This window comes from Panthera uncia, chromosome F2 (assembly GCF_023721935.1).
Source record: "Panthera uncia isolate 11264 chromosome F2, Puncia_PCG_1.0, whole genome shotgun sequence".
NCBI classification, from domain to species: Eukaryota; Metazoa; Chordata; class Mammalia; order Carnivora; family Felidae; genus Panthera; species Panthera uncia.
Genome location: NC_064812.1, coordinates 2,924,169 through 2,944,705, shown reverse-complemented (window position 1 = coordinate 2,944,705; position 20,537 = coordinate 2,924,169). Strand labels below are relative to the sequence as shown.

Below are 20,537 nucleotides of genomic sequence, written 5' to 3'. Positions count from 1 at the left end.
ATCCTACTCCTGGTGGGTAGTTCTTGTCGGTTCCCCAGCTCTGGGGGGCCAGGGGGACTGGACATGCAAACAATACTGCTGTGAACGTGCTTGAAGCTGGCATCACACACGTGCAGAAACAACGCCCAGAAACAGACGCCCTGGGTCAAAAGCTACGAAACGTGTGACATCTGGTAAGTACGGCCAAACCGTCAACCAGTGAAACTATATCAGTTGGCACATGACATTAGAGACTGTCCTTCACCTCATGCCGATGCTGGATGAAATCAATCTTGAGTGTTTATCAGTGTGATGGACCACAAGAGGTGGGGGACATTTCACTGTTGTCCTTGATTACACACTAGTGAGATGAGTCTGTGGTTTCGTTTCTAAAAGTTCTTTTTACGATTTTGCCGGGTTCAACTTGGTCACCTACCTATCTTTTGGACAGTGTTCTGGAAAGAAGCAATGACCTTTCCACTGGTCGAAAGAAGTCCTGCAGACCTTTCCTTCGTGTTCATTCGCTCATGAATGTTCGTTCCCTCCCTGGGTCAGTGAGCAATGTGCACCTAGTCCGCGTGGCAGCAGCACTACAACGATGGATACGACAGAACCCTTGCCTCCAAAGCCGTAGTCTAGGAGGGAGGTGCCGGACACACGCGTGAGAGTGGCCTGTCCAGTGTGCGGGGAACTGTCTACGTGTCTAGCTGTCTCCCCACTGTCACTTGCAAGGCCTCTATCACGAAAGGAGAGATCTAAAGCCACACACACTGTTCTTAACAGCGCACTTCTCTCCACTTCCTGCCAGGAGTCACCAAGTGCAACCATCACTGCTGATTTGTTTGTTACAATGCAGTTATTTTTCTGTGTCTCTCTTTCAGACGCTCTTTACCTCAAGGAAACCAACTGTTCGCTGTGCTCTGTCCTCTGATCCCACCCGCACGGGAGGAGCCTCACTGTCATTCAGTTACCGCAAACAAGGTGCGGAGATCCGAATCCTGCTCTCCAACAGCACTGCCTTCCTCCTGTCGGTTCAGCGCTCACCCAGAAGTCGGCCCCAAAGTCCCCCGAGACAAAGCACACCTGTGCCCATCTGTTCCCTACTACTGCCATAACAACAACCACAAACTTCCGAGCTTAAGATAGCACAAATGCTAGCTTCTCAGTCTTGTAAAATCCTAAGTCCGAAATGGGAATCCCTGGGCTAAAATCAAGGTGTCAGCAGGGATGCACTGCTTTCTGGAAGCTCCAGGCTGGCCTCGTCCAGCTGCTAGAGGCCCCTCTGTGCATGTTCAAAGCCAGCAGCATTGCGTCCAACCCTTTTACTGCAGCCCCCTCCCTCTGACCACAGCCAAAAAAGGTCTGCAGCTCATAATCTCCCCATCTCAAGGTCCTTAGTGTGGGTCACATCTTCCAAGTCCATTCTGCCATGGAAGCTCCCATATGCCCAGGTTCTGGGGATTAGGACATGGATACCTTTTGGGGCTATTATTCTGCCCACCACAATCACCATCTCTAAGGTTCCGTGACAGAGAATTCTTTCTCGTGCTCTTGCCGTCTCATACTCTTCTTTACGTTGCTTCTGACTCTGTTTCTTTCTTATGGTTTTTCTTTCTAGTTTCTTCCTAGATGATACTATTCCATTAAAGAAATGTTCACGTTTTAAATACATATTCACCTGATCCTCTATCAGAGAAAGTTGACATTTGAGACACACACGAAGCATCAGTGACGACACTTGACAATAAACACTGGAGACCACAAGACTACTGCACACAGAGCCCTTCCGGCAACCATCTGTGCCTGAGCTCAGGGAAGACGGCCTACAGGGCGCCTTCCCCACAGCCGCTGGCGTTCTGAGCACAGCGCAGTGGCTCACAGAGCTCGTAACTGCTGCCGACTCACAGAATCCCAAACTGTCCCTGTGCTTTCCACTCCGATCAGAAAGCTGATTTTAAATTGATCAGAATGGGGGCGCCTGGGTGGCTCAGTCGGTCGAGCATCCAACTTCGGCTCAGGTCACGATCTCGCGGTTCGTGGGTTCAAGCCCCGCGTCGGGCTCTGTGCTGATGGCTCGGAGCCTGGAGCCTGCTTCTGATTCTGTGTCTCCCTCTCTCTCTGCCCCTCCCCCACTCAGGCTCTGTCTCTCTCTTTCTCTCTCTCAAAAATAAATAAGCGTTAAAAAAAACTGATCAGGATATTTCTTTCTACCGTTATTCTTCCCACTACCAGTGTGGTTACAATAATTAGTCCTACTCCAACCAAGGATATTCCGCATTTAGCAAAGTACAGAGCTGAGTTTATTGCGTTTGTTTACTCTTGCAGATTCAGGTAACTGAGTGGCTCAGGACGAGTACTGGGACCTCAGAGTGTGCTAGGTAGCTAGAAAAGTGCACTGAGCCCTTTAGTCAACTTTAAGACCCTCTGCACATAACAACAATATTGTCCAACAATTCAGTCGCTACTTAATCTGTACTTGCCTAGATTTGGTGTCTGGGTACAAAATGCATTGTTGCAGGCCCTGTGATTTAAAGAAAATAGTAATAAGGTAGGAATGAAGGTTTGCTAGAGGTATCAGTAAGGCTAGGTATGGTTTTGGATGGGTGTAATCTCTCAGTTTCTTTCATGGTTATTGGTCCACTACTTTCTACTCCTGCCACCAGTTTTCCTAACTTTATTTCTGTCAGAAGTACTCCATTTCACCTAGGATTTCATGTAGTCATTCAAAAAGGAATCCATCAAGTACCTGTTGTGTGCCCACTAGGCCCTGCTGAAGACACAGGTGATGAGACCACGGAGCAGTAAGACCCCGGGCTTACAGTCTAGGGGAAGAAAACAGAGAATAAGAGAGCAAACAAATCAAGAAACAAGACAATCTCAGTAAGGAGAAAGCATGTGAAGAAAACAACAAAACAGGTGACGGGCAATGGAAAAGGTGGAGGAGAGGGAGCATTCTTGAGCTGGGAGACAGAGTGAGGACAGTCACTGGAAGTAAGGTAAGAACGGGTAACAAGGAGCCAGATCCCGTAGGCCCTTGTATGGCCTACACTGAAGGAATCTGGCCTTCCTCTGAGAGAAATGGGGAGCTGCTGGAGGTTTTGAGCAAATTACTGATTAGAAGACAGGCCTGTTAGAGAAACAGTCCGGGAAGCAGAAAGTCAAAGGGAATGAGCTGGAGGACAGAAGGCCATGGGGCAGAACAGGGAGAGGGAAGAGTTAGAGGCTTTTAAAGGACCTGAACGTTCACCCTAAATGAGACAGGAAGCCCAGGGAAGGTTCCGTGCAGGACTGACGTGCTCTGGCTTTCATTTCAATGGGATCACCTGGCTGCTGGCTCATGAACAGACTGAGGGGGCCCCAGGGGACAGCGGGGTGTCGGGAGGCCATGTGGCGACGCACATGGAAACAGTGGTGGCTCTAAGAAGACGTGCAGTAGACGCCATAGGAACTGGGCGGATCCTGGGTGTCTTTGGGAAAACGTGTGGACAGAAGTAGCTAACATTCTGGACGTCAGGTGTAAGCAAAGGAGGAATAACAGATGATTCCAAGGGACCCAAGTCACTGAAGGAAGGGGAGCCCCTAGACGGACTCATGGATGGTTCTCTTGGCGTCAGAAGCATGAAGATGGAGGACAGGGGCACACGCAGCCGGGTGGCACTCAGGTCCTAAGGTCAGAGGGAAAGCAGTCAGAACGGGGCATGGGGGTGGGAAAGGCAGAGCTGGTTAAACCCTGGTCAAGGCCTGAAGAGACCATGAAAACGCAGGGGAGGAGCAAGGGGGCGGCATGCAGGCCGCCGCCCACGTCCCTGCAGCACTTTTTCCCGGGCTCACGGGTCTTCATGCCCCGTTATGTCTCCTGTTTCCTCAAAGACAGCCTGTGGTATCAACGCTCCCTTCATTCCACGTCTTCACGATCGGTGCTTCGTCCGGAAAACTTCCGAGGTACGAGTCCCCTCCCTGCGCCCTCAGAAGATGCTGTTCCAGTGCCGTCCTGCACCCAGCATTGCTGATGAAAAGTCTGCTGTTAAGTGTCATTCTTTTCTCCAAGTAGGGGACTCCTCTGGTAGGATATGGAATTTTCTTTCTTTTTTTTTTTTTTTAATTTTTTTTTTCAACGTTTTTTATTTATTTTTGGGACAGAGAGAGACAGAGCATGAACGGGGGAGGGGCAGAGAGAGAGGGAGACACAGAATCGGAAACAGGCTCCAGGCTCCGAGCCGTCAGCCCAGAGCCTGACGCGGGGCTCGAACTCACGGACCCCGAGATCGTGACCTGGCTGAAGTCGGACGCTCAACCGACTGCGCCACCCAGGCGCCCCTAGGATATGGAATTTTCTACACACCCTTATCATCCTGACATACCACTACAATGTTTCTAGATGACCAATCTTATTCAATACAGGCCAGCATGGATTAACCTTGACTCTTCTGGGCTGACCCCACACTGAGCTCCAGAGTCGCCTGGAACATGCTCTTGGCACAGAGCCCAAACTACGGCCAAGGTAAGCGACGTCTGCACCCGTGGGCTGCTAGTTATGCGGGGGCGGGATGCATCAGCCTGCCAGCACCACCGTTCAGTGACCATGACTGGGCTATGACTGGCACTTGACTTTGGTGGTGCCTGAGGCTGATGATGCAGACAGAGCGCGCCCACACGCCCGTCTCACAGACTCCCCACAAGGAGGCTCTGGCCTCCTCACACTCAGGTGCTGCCACAGGGGCTGGGGACGGCCTGGTTGTGTCTCAGGCCCCGAGGCCTGCCCCCGAGGCCCGCAAGTGCCTCCAAAAAGGAGCCTCTACTGTTGCTGCTCTGTACTCTGCCTATAACTTGATGGGCTCCTACGGGTCCTGTCAACAACCAAACATGTAAACTAATTAAAGTGTAATTAGCACATACATGTAAAAGGAGTAAAATGTATTAACTGCAGCATGAGAAATAATGACTTATGATAAGAATCCAGGATTTTCCTGGTAAAAATAAATCTTTCAACTCCTCCAAAGGTGGTGTTCTTCTGAGTCAAGCAGTCTGTCTGATAATCACTTCCTACAGAGCACAACCGTCTAGCAGAAATACAATGCAAGCTCCCTAAGTTATTTTTCAATGTTTAAAAAAAAGGTAAAAGAGATGGGTTGTTGCAATTTTACTATTTGTATTTTATTGAACCTACTGGGTCAAGAACATTATCCTTTCAACAGGCAGTCATAACAGATTACTGATGAGATACTTTACATTCTTTTTTCATACTAAATCTTTGATATTTTGCAGTTTCTACTTCCAGAACACCAGCTCAGACTAGCTACATTCAAGTGTTCGATTGCCGTAGACGTCTAGTGTATCAGGCAGTGCAGCAACAGAGGGTCTGAAGCTAATTATTCGGTTACTTCGGACCACAGTGAGCTGTCTTTTCAGAAAATGGATGGTCTGGCTTCCTCTTTGCTACCATCATTAAATGGTCTCTTGGCTTCTGCCAAGTGCCTACACTTCCACTCCTAACTCACGCCCCCACCGCATTTCTGTTGTCGGTCATCAGGCTTCAAATGCTGCCACGTTCCTTCCACTGCACTCCTGCCTAGCAATATATGCCGGTCCCTTTATAACGGTCCTCCGTCTGGTGCTTCTCGGGGAGAAAGATGCCATAGGCACGTTCCGCAGCACTATGTTCTTCGCTTGTGCAAATCCACCAATCAACTAATAGCTCTGCATTTTCAAACGTTACAGCCTTAAATAAAAGTGGGTTATGAATAATAGCCACCTTCCATCACAGGAAAAGCTGCAGTGAACCAATGCCAGTTGAGATTTCTTCGCCTCAAGTTGAAAATCATCAACTAATGAGAGTTATTAAATTTCAAAACATTTATCACCTACTAAGAAATAAAACAACCTGGTTTTCAGCCACATGGATTTGCCTGCACTGATCTTCATAAAAGTTCAACAAATATGTTCTCATAACTTAGGTATGTGACTCTGGTTTAAATTTTTCTTCACAATATAAACGTTTTGATTTCTGGTAAATTTGCAACATTGGCTAAAGGCTTGACATGTGCCCAGTGATCACTGGTTCTCTCCTTGATCTTAATCCTCTTGTGTGCAGTACATTTGATACTAAAATACCTCTGTCATGGAGCCCTTCCAAGGTACATTTTCAGATATAACCCATCTTGAACATTTGCTAAATGTCTGGTCAAATTCACATCTCTGAAAGGCTCCCCTCCTGTACAAATGCTGTGAAGTTTACTAATAAGGCTGATGGAATGCTTTAAGAAACGTCCTCATTCACCATAACTGAAATTCACAAAGACTAGAACGCCTACTAAGAGCCTTCTCATAAAAGTTACATTTGTGTGCTTTCTCTCCAGTATGAATAGTGCTATTAAGGTAGAACACTGGCTGCCAGACTTCCTACCAAGTGACTGTGTTTACAAGCTTAAATGTAAAACAAAACTATAGGAAAACTAGAAAAAGCCATCAAGCTTCATAAGAAGTTTGTTAACAAGAGACTATTTTAGTTCAATTATCGCACATGAATAGATGTTAATACATATTTAAATACTGAACGAATTCTTCTCCTCTGAATAATTAGTCCATTTGAATAGTCAGTATTGCAATGTTACAGAGGTAACAGAAAATTACATAGAATTCAAATGTAGTACTATACCCTTAAATCTAAATTCTACCAATTCCTTTAACTTGCTTAAAAATAGTTCATGCATATAAGTTAAAGAGTAGAAAATTAATTGGCTTCATTATTACGAAAAGACAGGGGAGAAAAAAGATCTATCTGTTCATCCTGGCCCTGGACACCGTCCCCCTTAATGACGGACAGGGAGTAAGTTGAGGGGAAGGAAGGAGGAGAAGGGTTCTGTAACACTTGGCCCAAGCGAGCACTTCCTGAAAATCGACGTCCTGGACTCAGTGTTCTGCAATCACAGTGCTACCCTCTCAGTCCTCCCTGTCGGCACCCTTTGCCTCCGAAGGCGCCTCTCCCTGTTCTCGCCCACGGTGCTCTGCTCACTGACGCCCACGCTACCTCCTACGCTCAGCTACACACAGGCTTCCTCGCCCTAGGGGCCCTGGGAAGTGCACCCCACACGGGACGGCAACCGAGGCCGTGGGTGTCTCCCCAGTAGGATGTAAGCTGTACAAGCAGGGGCCCTTTCGATCCCAGAGCTGTGACAAGGGTCCGGTCTGTAGAACCTATCAGTTTTCAAAGAGTCTATCCTATTTTGAGTCATGCAGATACCTTCAAGATTCACCTTCTAGGAAATAATTTATTTCCTAAGTATTAGAGCTTATTTTCATTGCTTTGTTCTCTTATATCCTGACGAGTTAAGAAAAAAAAAAAATAGAGAAAAATGCCACGTCAATGGCATTATATGAATAATATATGGTTCAGTTATTACGTTCCTACGAAATTTTACAATTAAAACTCTGGTCACATATTAACTGCATAAATATTATAAAGAAAAAGGTAACATCTCTGTAATGTGAGAAAAAAAATTTTTATCTTTTTTTTTGGTATGTGCCGTTAACGTCTGTGCCTATCTAACCTGCCATTTACACGGAGGATGTGTTCTAGGAAGACGCACTTACCCTGACATCAGTAGCATCTCCGTGCCTGATAATACTGGCCCAAGTGGCTGGCTCACTGCTGTTCTCAAAATAATGAAAGACCTTCAACACTCGCTCCATTGCCCCGGGGGAACGTTCCACTCCGGTACCCAGATGGGTCTTGGTACTCGAATTCGGGGTGTGATTCAAGTTTGGGTCAAGGTAAGCAGCTGCCATTATTTTGCTTGGTGCTATGTATCTGTCATAATCTGCAAGAGAAAAAGAATCATCAGCGTACAATTCTTGAGACCTAGTAAAATGTGGTTAAAATCAATGAAAACGTGATATGCTGATCCTTACGTTAACAACACCGTTCTCCGTTCTTCCCCTGTGGTGTGTTATATGCCCGAGGTGAGCGTCAGGAGAACGGAGGCCTGGTCTACCAAAATAATCATTGTATTCGCCCACACCCAGGGCACTACCTAATTCACAGTGGCAGAATAAATATCTGTTAAATTTGTATTAACAGATTAAAAGGCCAGGGGTCCTAGTTCAGCTCTGTCAAAAATTCACTGTGTTATCTATAAACAGGTTATGTTTCTACCTATAACGGTTAAGTTACCCTGCTTACAGATAACACGTTTGTAAATGTATCATCTTTTTAAAATCACAGCCTTTAAATCTGTGGGAAAATCTCATAAGAAAGCCAAATATGTTAATTTTACTGCCTACTTTTGAAACCTTTTACGTGAGATACAAGTTCTTTCTTCATACGATAAAAATTCAACAAGAAGTCACTACATGTACTAGGCACTGGTGATGAAAACCCCTCGGTCAAAGCCAGGTTGTCCCGTGTTAGCCAGTCCCGCAGCAGGAGAGTCAGACAGGTCACAACTGAGAACAAAACTAAACCAGAAAGTAAACAAATAAATGTCTGCTGGTGTGACAGGAGGACTTCCATTTGAATGTGAGGGAATAGCTTGGCCAAGACTAACACTCCCACTGAGAAAACTCAGATAAGTCACATTAAAAACCAGCCCAAACAATAGCTGGGAGTCTGAGACACTGTGAGGCAACCAGGACAGCAGGGGACACAGATGGAGACATAAAGAGATGACTTATCAAAGGGCATATGCCAATTCTGGGCCTTCAAGAGCGTGAAGATCAACAAAGAGCCACGGATGGGAGAAACCAGCCGGGCTTTTGACAGTGAGAGACCCAGTTATGAGCACGGGGCCCCCAGGACTCTGGTGAGCAGGACAGAGTGGAGAACTGAGTCACACACTTTGCTAGTTGTCCCCTAAGACAGTCACCAGTCCCGAAACTAAGCCCAGAGGGAGCTGGCAGCAGCTGAGCGAAGCTGAAGGTCGGCAGCAGGGGCCAGGAGTCTACCCGGTTATCCCCTCCCAACCTTGGTCCGGTACAGAGGACATGACCAGCGTGACCAGTAACGTCAGTCTAACCAGCAGAAAGCACTACGCCCCAGCACAGCTCACCTCTGCACGGGGAGTACCCACTAAATACGCACGTGAGGCATGCGCTAAAACTGACCCCATGCCAGGTGAAAGAGTAAGGTTCAAGAAATACCAAAGGACTAAATTATTCAGAGTATATTCCGTGGCTAGCATTAAGCTCGACAACAACAAAATAACTATAAAATCCCCGATTGACTGGAAATGAAGCAATGTATTTCAAGTAACCCATTAGCTAAAGAGGAATCAAAGTATTTTGAATTCGAGGCTACAATTAAAAGAAAGATCAACACTACGTGTGGACAGAGCTGTGCTTAGATTAAAATCTATGCTTTTTCTTTTTCTTTTTAAGAGTTTTATTTTTCAGTAATCTCTACACCCAATATGGGGCTTGAACTCACAACCCTGAGATCAAGAGTCACATGCTCTACCAATTGAGCCACTCAGGCACCCCTAAAACCTATACTTTTAAATGCATATATCAGAAATGAAGACTGGAAATTAAGTACTTAAATCCATATCTCACAATACAATTTAGAAGTCAAACAAAATCAAGGTTGTTTTGAAAATAAATAAATAAATAACGCAACTGACAGCATCCAACAAGCCTGATCAAGGGAAGGAGAGAAGGAGAAAACTAACAATACTGATGATGAAGCACAACAGAAGGAGGAGGTCGAGAGTAAGAGGTAATAACACAGTACGAGATATTAGGAAGAGAGTACCGTGAACGACTTCATGCCATGGAATACGAGCGTCGAGACGCACGCACAGCTCTTCGCAAAGTGCAGCTCAAGCCGTAGAAAGGGCTGCGGTACAAACCCCAAAACAGAAATACAAAGTCTAAATAGACCTATTCCGTTAAAAATGGTCAACCTGTGATTAAAATTCTTCCCACAAAGGAATACTTGAATTCTTCCAACAAGTTAAGGAAGAAGAATATTAATCTTACACAACTTCTTCCACTGAACAAATAGGGAACATATCCCAAGCTATTTTATGAGACCAGCAAAACAGTGATAGAAAACCAGACAAGGACAATAAGGGAAAGGGCACAACTCAGTCTCACTTATAAACACAGGTGCAAAAATCTTAACAAAATATTAGCAAATTTAAGCATTCCATATTTAAACATAGCATATTATGACCCAAAGGGATTCATTAAAGGGATACAAAGGTGGTTTAATATTCATTGTTAACAACAGCAAAAGCTGGAAGCGGACAGACAATCTGTGGTCCAGCCAGACAATGGAGTGTTATTCAGGGCTAAAGAGAAGTGAGCTACCAAACCATGAAAAGACTTGGAGGGACCTTAAATGCATATTACCAGTGACAGAAGCCGATCATACTGTACGATTCCAACTACATGCCAACCACAGAGACAGTAAAATGGTCAGTGGATGCAGAGCCGGGGGGGGACAGGGATGAACAGGCAGAACACAGACAATTTTCAGGGCAGGGAGAAGAGTATGACTGTATACTGACCGATACCTGTCATGACACACCTGTCCAAACTCACATCATTACGCCACCAAGAGGAAACCCTAAGGTAAATTATGGACTCTGGGTGATCCTGATGCGTCCGTGTAGGCTTGTCCACTGTAACACATGTACCACTCTGGGGGTGGGGGGGGGGGGGGGTGGTAACGTGGGAAGCTATGCACGTACCAGGGCAAGGGGCACACGGGAACTCTCTGTACCTTCCCCTCGACTCTGTCGCAGACCTAAAACTCCTCTTAAAAAACGGTCTTAATTTTTTAAAAAGGCAATCAATTAATTCATCATATTTCAGAAATGAGAAGAACCATAGTTGTCTTAACATATGCAGAAAAAAACATCTGGAAAGTTTACTCATGATAAAAACCACTCATGATAAAAACTCTTAGCAAAGTAAGAAAAGAAAGAAACTTCCTTGATCTGATGGAGAGTATCTGCATTAAAAAATGAAATACTGGCGGGAAAGAGCCCCCTACTGGGCCTCCACAAATAGAGTAAGGCCACGGCCGCCCACCACACCGCTTCTGACTGACATCATTCTGGAAGTCCTATTAGCCAGGTTCCATGGGCAAAAAGGGAAGTTAAACACCGGGTGAGAAGCAAGGAATAAAAGTATCACTATTCACAGACTGCATGATTATGTATGAAAAAAATCTGTAAGAACATACAGAGAAACTACTGGAATTAATGAATGAATACGGCAAGGTTGCTGGACAATCCAACAAAATCAACTACACTTCGGATTGCTAGAGCAATGTCTTTTGCTCCCCAAACTAGACAGTAAGGATGACTAAACACAGTACCAACTGATTCCTGGGAGGAAACACTACATCTCCAGAGTGCTCAGAAGAGCTGACATTCTAGCGATGAAAATCACTACTCCTAATACTCAGTGTGTCAAGGGAGAAGAAGCCACACCAAAAACACTACACAAATATACTCCTATGGCCCCAAATCAATAGCAAAATCCTTCATAAGTCCTTAAGGAGTCGGCCAAAACATTTTTAAAAAGAGAAACCATTGCTCTATGACCTGAGCAAAGCACTTCATGACAATGTGATTTTGTTTTACAGTTTAGTTCTTTCATCTGTTTGTCAAAAATCCTATTTGTGCTGTAAAGTCTCAAATTGGCAATACTTCCACCATCGAGCCTTCCATGACTCTTCTAGACAGTTCTGTATCAGACTGTGTGAACCACCACCCACCTCCCCTACTGGTGGCATTCATGTTTGTCTTTTTGTGGGTCTTGAGGATTCTGAGATCTTGGCATCGAGGCCACCTCTCTGGCGGTCACAAAACCACAAAAAGTCACAAGACTTTGGTTTAGTCAGCGTGAGGGATGGTCTCCACCGTGGAATGAGAAGTCCCAAGAGAGGCTTTTGGCGACACTGACTATTCTGTTTCCCACAACTGACAATTCCCTGTGTTGTCTGTGCTCCCGTATCTGTTTCTCACCCGCGGCTAAAGCTGTACAGCCGGGGCTGCCGGTCTCTGCGTCTCTAAATGAAAAAAGCCCTCACCAAGTCAGCACAGAGACGCACACCCTGCGGGGTTCGGCAACCACAGCCCTCTGTGAACTGTGGCCAGTTCTATCTTCTAGAACTTTTCAAGGCTAATCAATCGGTCACAGGCATCTGCTGCTCCCTGTGCACGCTACCAATGATCTTTTCCAAACACCTGTCAAAGAAGAGGAAATGAAAAAACTGTACAAACTGAGACGAGCTGCCCACGGCACAGACCCACGTGAAAGGGTCTCGGACCACCTGTGGCAAAGGACCAGTTCCGATTTCCAGCCTGTCACAGATCAATACTTACGTAAGATGCAATGAGAAGGAACTTCTAGGAAAATGAAATTTAAAAATAAAAGACAAAAGCACAAAATTTCTATCATCAGCGTCACTTAACATAAAATTACTGGGGCGCCTGGGTGGCTCAGTCAGGTGAGCATCCGACTTCGGCTCGGGTCATGATCTCGTGGTTTGTGGGTTCGAGCCCCAGGTCGGGCTCTGTGCAGACAGCTCGGAGCCTGGAGCCTGCCTCAGATTCTGTGTCTCCCTCTCCCGCTGCCCCTCCCCTGCTCACGCTCTGTCTCTCTCTGTCTTTCAATAATAAATAAACGTTAAAAAAATTTTTTAACATAAAATTACTCCCAAATCACTATGAAAGTTTCTAGCCAGATGGTTACACCAAGTTCTACCCCAATTTTGTCGTAAATGGTGAAATTCCAGCACTGAGGCCAGCCTGCCGTGCACGCTTTGCTGCGCCCCCACTGAGGCATCAGAAGGCTCTGACTTCGCACACCGCATGGGGGTCCAGGGCCTCCTGTAAAGGGAGTGTTGACCTCGCTGCTGACCAGCAGAGCCTCAGCGCTCTCTTTAACACAGGAGACACCCCAAGAAGTCCTGGGGCCTACCTTTTTCTTCTCTTGGAGGAATAAGGACAATCCCAAGTCAGGGTGTCAGGAAACAAGGTATTGGGAAATGCTGGAGTTCGCTCTGAGCACCACCTCCACCCCCACGGTCTGATACAAACGTCCCATAAAACAGCACATGCAAAAGAGAGAGAACAAGAGTTCCTGAGATGGTACTCACTCGGGAATTCACCCGGGAACTTGCATGGTGAGACCCCACCAAGACAGCAAACTGATTACACCTGAAATATGCTGGCCCTTCAATAAAACTTGAGAAGCTTGCCAGAACTTGAGAGAAGCTGCAAAGAATGCAAACCGATACAACTAAATTAAAAAAAAAGTTAAGACATAAACAAGTCTGGAGAATTTTTAAGAAGTTGGTGGTGATCCTAGTTAAAGTAAACCCTTAAACAAACTAGAGTGGTATAAAAACTTTCTTCTCCCAAATTTTGTTCTTTCACACAAGATCTGGGTTTCTTTGCTCATAAAAAACCTAACCTGAACACCCTAAATTTCCTACACTGATTTTACTTAACAGAGAAGCTAATGTTGCTTAAATATATATATCAGTAAGTGGCAGCTTCTATTTTCCAAGGGTAGCTGTACCGATACCTCCCATGCCCAACCCTGTTCTTCCAAGGTGACTCTGGATCTCTCTTCAACAGGTGGAGTCTCTGTTCCTTCCTTCCCCTCAAATCTGGGGGAGCCTCTGACTAGGCTAAGAAACACCCTATGCTAGGTATTAAGAGGCAAACCAGGTCCCCTTGGTTCTCTTGGGATGCTCGTTCCTGAAACGGGACCGCCATGCTATCCAGAAGCGCAAGCGGCCCAAGAACGGAGCTCCGTGAACCAAAGCCTGAGCTGAGCATCGGGCTGACAGCCAACATCAACTTCCCGGCCGCGAGGCAGCGCCACCCTGACAGTGGACCCCCTGACAGTGAACCCCCAGCTGGGCCAGCCTCACGACCGCCTGGGGGAAAGAGACAAGCTGTCCCTGTTGAGCCCTGCCCAGACTGCAGGTCAGAACAAAGTAAGTAATTCTTGTCATTTCAGGACATTAAGTGTTGGGATGACTTGTGATCAGCAACAGGTAACTGACAGAACATGGATTCGAACTACAGTAAGTACAGGTGGTTTCTCGCTGTGCACAGGGGCGCAGAACCGTCAGATGACCTGACAGAAGTGGTCTGAACCACAGCTGCCTCTCCTTCACCTCGTTCTAGAACAGAAGGTACAGAGCAAGAGTCTTTCCGTTGCCTCGGCAAACTGTCACACTCCTTTCTAAGTTTTGGGCCAGCATCTAACATCTCGTCCCTGGTACGCTCAGTGCATCCCTGAAAACCCCTCTACGGTGAAGCACTCGGGGGCATGCTCTTTTTTGTCACAACTGTTTTCTGCATTTATGTCAGCAAGTCCCCCTTTATTTTCCAAGCCCATGTGACCACATTAACTAGACAGTCTGAATCAACAGCAAAGTCAACGTTCCTACAGTCTGCTATTTTTTTTCTGTAATTCGGTTTCAGCTGGGACCCTGCAAAGTTGTCTGCACGGCGTATCTGCCCCACTGCACCTGCACACCCGCTAGTCTTCACTTCCCGCCAGCTGCCGGGTTCCTGCGTCGGCACGATCTCCACTTGTCGCATTACAGCCTGTCCAAACTCCCCACACAGGCTTTAAAAGTTGAAATAACTCCCTGATCCACTGGCCAAGTTAATGAAACTGTGTCTACGGGTCCCTGTGGCGGCTTCATGCAAACCAAGGCCTCTCCCATTCTTACTACACAGTCACCAATTTCACATCTTCTTTCTTTTTAAAAAAAATTGTTAACGTTTATTCAGTTTTGAGAGACAGAGACAGAGCGCGAGTAGGGGAGGGGCGGAGAGAGAGAGGGAGACACGGACTCTGAAGCAGGCTCCAGGCTCTGAGCTGTCCGCACGGAGCCCGACGCGGGGCTCGAACTCACGAACCATGAGATCGTGACCTGAGCCGAAGTCGGACGCTCAACCGACTGAGCCACCCAGGGGCCCTTCACCTTCACATGTAAGCACAACATCACTTCCGGTGTTACCACTTCTTGTTTCAATTCTTCATTTCATCTTTGTTGGTCAATTCCTCCCTTTGATGATCCATTTTTATAAAATGTCACAGGAGTTCGTCACTGGCGAAGAAGAAGGCAACGCAACCACACACTTCACTGTGTATAAACTGAGCAGCAGATGCACAGTGGCCAGTCACGAACAGACTGTGACAGAGGTAGCGTGACTGGCCACTGATCACAATTCACATCTCTTATGTACGTAGTGATCTGCAGACTGAGTTTGTACTTTACACATTTACTCACAGTTGATATATGTGTTAAACTGGATTTGAACCATTCTATTGAGGATTAGTATCATTTAACTAAGCCACAGAAATGGATATTTGTGCATTCTAGAACCATCCCAAGCATGGGCTGCCTGTATAATAATTCAACTAATGTCTTTATTTAAAAAATTGTTTTGGGGGGGCTCTTGGGTGGCTGGGTCGGTTAAGCGTCCAACTCTTGATTTCAGCTCAGGTCATGATCTCACGATTCGTGAGTTCACACCCTACATCAGGCTTCTCACTCACAGTGCGGAGCCTGCTTGGGATTCTCTCTCTCTCTCTCTCTCTCTCTCTCTCTCAACCCCTCCTCCACTCAAACTCGCTTTCTCTCTCTCTCTCAAAATAAATAAACTTAAAGATTGTTTTCTGAATTTCAGATAATATGGCAAACTAAATACATCATTTACTTTATTTGAGGTATCACTGTAAAAATTTTACTATATTTCTGATAATACTCGACATTCATTTTTCATATAAACTTTAAATTAATCTCTAAGATCATTAATATTGAGACCTGGAAAGTAATTGGTGAATGATTTTTGGAGACTTAAAAAAAAAAAAAAAATCCTAAGGAAATGAGGAATGGCAAAATACAAAGAATACCATTTGTGCCGAGTTACATACAGTCTTACTTACATTTTACCTATTTAAACATATCTGTTACTGGGGCACCTGCATGGCCCCGTTGGTTGAGCACCTGACTCTTGATTTCGGCTCAGGTCACGATCTCAGGGTTCGTGGAATTGAGCCTCCCAGGTTCTGTGCTGCCAGCGTGGAGCCTGCTTAAGATATTCTCTCTCTCTCTCTCTCTCTCTCTCTCTCTCTCTCTGTCTCTTTCCTGCTTGCTTGTTCTTTCTCCCTCTCTCAAATCAATAAACATTTAATAAGTAAATAAACATATCTGTTATTCATAAAGCCCACTTTAACAAGTGCTGGTAAGATGAATAGGTTTTAAACTGAAAGTTAAACGTGTTAAGTGCATCATAACCTCCTTGCTCATATTTAAACTCAGAAAGATAGAGGTATATTAAAATTACTAAACAAGGAAAGGTTATGAATGCTAGAAAGAAAAGTAAGTTCAAAGGACCTGATCCACACCAGCTAGCCGTGGCAGTCAAACGGCCACTGGAGCCACTGGACAACAACCATGATCTCTTCCCTTATCTTATAAAAGGAGGAAAACCTAGAAATAATTGGAAAAAATCTTTTCCATATATCTAAGTAGCTCAACTCCTAAAGCAAATGTTACAATGTTAAAAGTGATCAAGGTACACTCTGTGCTGGATTTCCTAAGCTGACTGCTCTGCTGTAGAAGCCACCTCCGTGTGCTCAGGTGGCCGTGCTGACGGCCCCTATGGGCACCTGCCCTCCCATTGAAGGCTTAAAAGTTAAAAATCGACAGCAAGGGGAGATAGGCCTTCAAGGTTGTTTACGATTTTGGCATGCAATGAAAACAAAGGGGTTTTCTCTGAAGACACCTCTAATTAAAAATGGGACAGGAAATAATGACTTGAGACAGTGTCTTCAACCACACCGATTATGTGTGAAGCCTACACTAACACCCGTGAGGGTAAATGGAGCATCCCGGAGGCCATACTACGGCTTCTAGTATTTCCCGTCTCATGAAGACCGCTGCCCAGCTCGACTTAATGAATCCAGAAGGACTTAAATCAGATAACCCAACTGGCCCCAACAAAAGCGAATGACAGTAGACATCTTTCTCTTGTTGGTTCGGTCTACTCAACCGTTCAACAGCCGCTCCAGTCCTCTCTGCCCTCCTAACTTTCCCGTTCCCTGTTTTTCCAGAACAGGCACATTAGCCAACAATCTGTCCAACTGCCTATTTGATTCTCTCTCCCTAAAACTTTCTTTTTCTGTTTTAAATGTTTATTTACTTATTTTGAGGAAAGAGAGAGAGAAAGAAGATGGGGGGTAGGGAAGGAGAGAGAGAAAGAAAAAAAAACGAACAAGCGGGGGAGGAGGAGCAGAGAGAGAATCCCAAGCAGGCTCTGAGCTGTCAGCCTCGAACACTGAGATCATGACCTGAGCCGAAATCAAGAAGTGGACATTTAACCGTCTGAGCCCCCCAGACACCCCTATCTCTAAAACTTTCTAGCAAGAACCTTTGAACTAAACCTATGAACCCAAATGGTGCTGCATTTCACCCCAAAACTGAGAATCACATCTCCTTTTATCCGCAGTACCAGAATATTATTAACCCCAAGACACCTAACTAGGCTCTGGGCCCCATAACTAGCCAATGATACTGATAGCTCCTTGAGCCCCAAGAGAGCTCAGGGAACATGAGGAACAGGAAAAACTATGAGCCTAGAGATCAGCAGTCTGGGCCAACCATCCCTCCTCACAGAGCCACAGACACCAGTACGTGATCTCTTTATTTCTCTCAGGGTGTTTGTATTCCCCACCCAGACCAACTTAAGTACAGACTAATTGTTAAAAACCAGTCATCACGTGCAATGTATTTGTATCCCCTCAAAATGGAACCACAGAATTAACGACTCTCTGTGAAGTCAGAGGACCGTCCCTTGCATACCAGATCAAAATGAACTCTCCAGTTACTTGCATTCTATTAATAGTCCGGTGTGAAATTTTGCTGGGAAGGGTCACCAGTATGTACGTATGAGGATCTCTACGCTGGCTGGGAGTTCCCAATCTAGAGCGCGGGATCCATACGTCACAGGTAGCTATGGCACACGTACCAACCAAACCAGTGCGCGCTCTAAAGGCTCAACTCGCCGGCAAGAAGTTCACTGACTCATAGTCTTAGATGTTCTAGTTCCTCTCGACTATTTACTGGATGCCAAGGTGGAACGCTACGATAGGGATCCTGGCCAAATAATTTAGGAAAAGTGAAACAACGGAGGGATCACCCCCCAAAAAGGTCCACTTTGGAATCCAAGAGGGACCAACGTGTTCCAAGGGACTTTTTCTCTCAGGCCTAAGCCAACTAGAAAACCAGCCGTAACAAGGCTGTTTCTTCAACCTCACAGTTTCTTGCAACTGTTGTGTTACCAACTTCCTCTGCTGGTGGAGAGCTAGGTATTTAAATATTATAACAAAGGCACTGTGCTGAGCTAAGTAAGATCCAATTAAAGCTAGAGCAACACAAGGGACTGAAATGGACAAAAAGGGAGTTCGGGGAAACCATGATGAGGAAAATGGCCCAGAAGTGGCCTAACTAAAGAAGAGGGGCTTCCAAGAGGGCACCAGCCAGTCACACAACAGACAAACATGTCACACACACTCCACCATTTCTAGGAGCACCTCCAGGAGCACCTCCAAGTAACTGAAGCTGCCTTCCCAGACGGCCATCCACGTGCTCAAGGCCAACTTTGATAACTGCAGCCAGTCAACCAGAGGTCTTTTCGACACACAAATACAGGGGCTCCCGGGTGGCTCAGTCGGTTAAGTGTCCGACTTAGGCTCGGGTCATGATCTCACAGTTTGCGAGTTTGAGCCCCACGTCAGGCTCTGTGCGGACAGCTCAGAGCCTGGAGCTACTTCCGATTCTGTGTCTCCCTCTCCCTCTGTCCCATCCCCCACTCATGCTCTGTCTCTCCCTCTCTCTCTCTCTCTCTCAAGAATAAATAAACATTAAAAAAAAAATTTCAAGGACACAAATGTAAAGGTGCTGCTTCATAACCTCCATCTTCTCTACTCTAACAGAACGGTGACATTTAGTAACACGAGTGGATGAACGAACTGGCCTAGCCTACGGCGGAGCAGCAGAGTGTTCAGCCATAAAGAGGAATGAAGTACTGACACCTCTACGACGTGGACAAACCTTGACAACATCCTGGCAAATAAAAGAAGCCAGAGAAAAGGCCATACACTGCATGGTCCATTTATACGAAACTTCCGGGACAGGAAAGTCCAGAGAGACCAACGGTAGATGAGCGCTCGCCAGAGGCCTGGGGGGTTGGGGGTCGACCGGCAACGGAGCTGGACGGTGGTGCCGGATGTACAAGCTTGTGTGCGTACTTAAAACCACGGAATGGTACACTCCAAAAAGGACAGTGTCATGTCATGTGAAACTGTTACGTAAATTTTACCTCAATTAAAAAAAATGTTTTTTAAGTATAATTTTTCTATCGCTCCAAAACTTTAAAAACCGACAACGCCAAGTACGGCAAAGCCGCGGAGCAGCCAGAGCTTTCACAGCCCGCCGGCCGGGCCGCAATGTGACACAGGCGTGTGGGACACGGTTTCCGCGCTAGCCGAAGAGCTCCACACACCCTGACCGGCCGTCTCTCCCTCAAGCGTGTGCCAGAGAGAAACACAGGCACGTGTTCACCAGAAGACACACGCCGCATTCAGAGCAGCACCACGCACGCATGCAGTTCAAGACCGGGAACCACCCAAACATCCATCAAGAATAAAACAAACTGTGCTGTGCTCTTAAACGGAAGGCCACACGGCAACGAGAGACGAGTGAGTGCTACACACGGCAACGCGGATCAATCTCCCAGATGTTATGACTGGCCAAAGAGAATATAAACTCCAAAAATTGGCAAAACTGCGTCACGGTGGTAGAAATCGATGTCGGCTAGCTTCCCAGGGGCACCGACTGAAAGGAGCCAGGCTGTGGGGGCTGGTAACGCCGTAAACACTGACAGGGGAGGGACCAGTAAAATCTATCACCAGGATACATACGTGAGTCGCTTCATAGTACGTGTGCTTTACTTCGATTATACGCCTTTATTTACAAAATGAGAACAAAAGTTTCTGCCAGAAGGCTCTTCTGCAATAACTGACCCAAAGCAACGTGCGATACTAAAGAGCACTGGCCAAAATTGTTGCCTGAGCCACAGTTACCAATCCAGCCGAGAAGAAATGAACCTCTTCTCTGTACACGTGAGCACACGGCATGCACCGGCTTCAAGCGCCCGTCTCCTTCAGCAGTCTGACTTAACCGAGCTGCCACGCTCCCCACATTTCCTTGGTACCTCCTGTTCTTAGTGTCCCTTCAAAGTTGGCTCTTCGGTCCCCTGCAATGAGCCCTGCTAGGCGCTGTGCCCTGTACTGGGTCCCTGAGCCCTGAGAGCGTCACAGACAGTGAAGCGTCGTGTCTGTGATGTTTAGAGACAGAAGAAAGAGTACCTAGCAGAGGAAATGAAGACGCTGCAGCCGGTGGGCTGGGAGGGAATCCTAGAGGCACGGCTTAGAGACCAAGTCAAGGAAGCTGGTCAAAGGAAGAGCCGCTGCGCCCTGAGCCGGCGATGCGGTGACGGGGGGGGGGGGGGGGG

At 46.4% G+C, this 20,537-nt stretch overlaps 1 protein-coding gene across 8 annotated transcripts in view; it reads right to left on the bottom strand.

Annotated features, from left to right (window-relative positions):
- PTK2 (protein tyrosine kinase 2) overlaps positions 1 to 20,537 on the bottom strand; it is a 232,473-nt gene that overhangs the window by 161,186 nt on the left and 50,750 nt on the right. For 5 of the 8 annotated variants that reach the window (XM_049633432.1, XM_049633430.1, XM_049633442.1 and 2 more), the window contains one exon: positions 7,570 to 7,796. In XM_049633432.1, the coding sequence (XP_049489389.1) occupies positions 7,570 to 7,764 (195 nt within the window). In that variant the 5' untranslated portion in view covers positions 7,765 to 7,796. Of the gene's footprint in view, positions 1 to 7,569; positions 7,797 to 12,909; positions 13,002 to 13,087; positions 13,227 to 20,537 lie in introns of those variants that run through there. The other 3 variants (XM_049633431.1, XM_049633434.1, XM_049633435.1) reach the window with 3 other exon arrangements.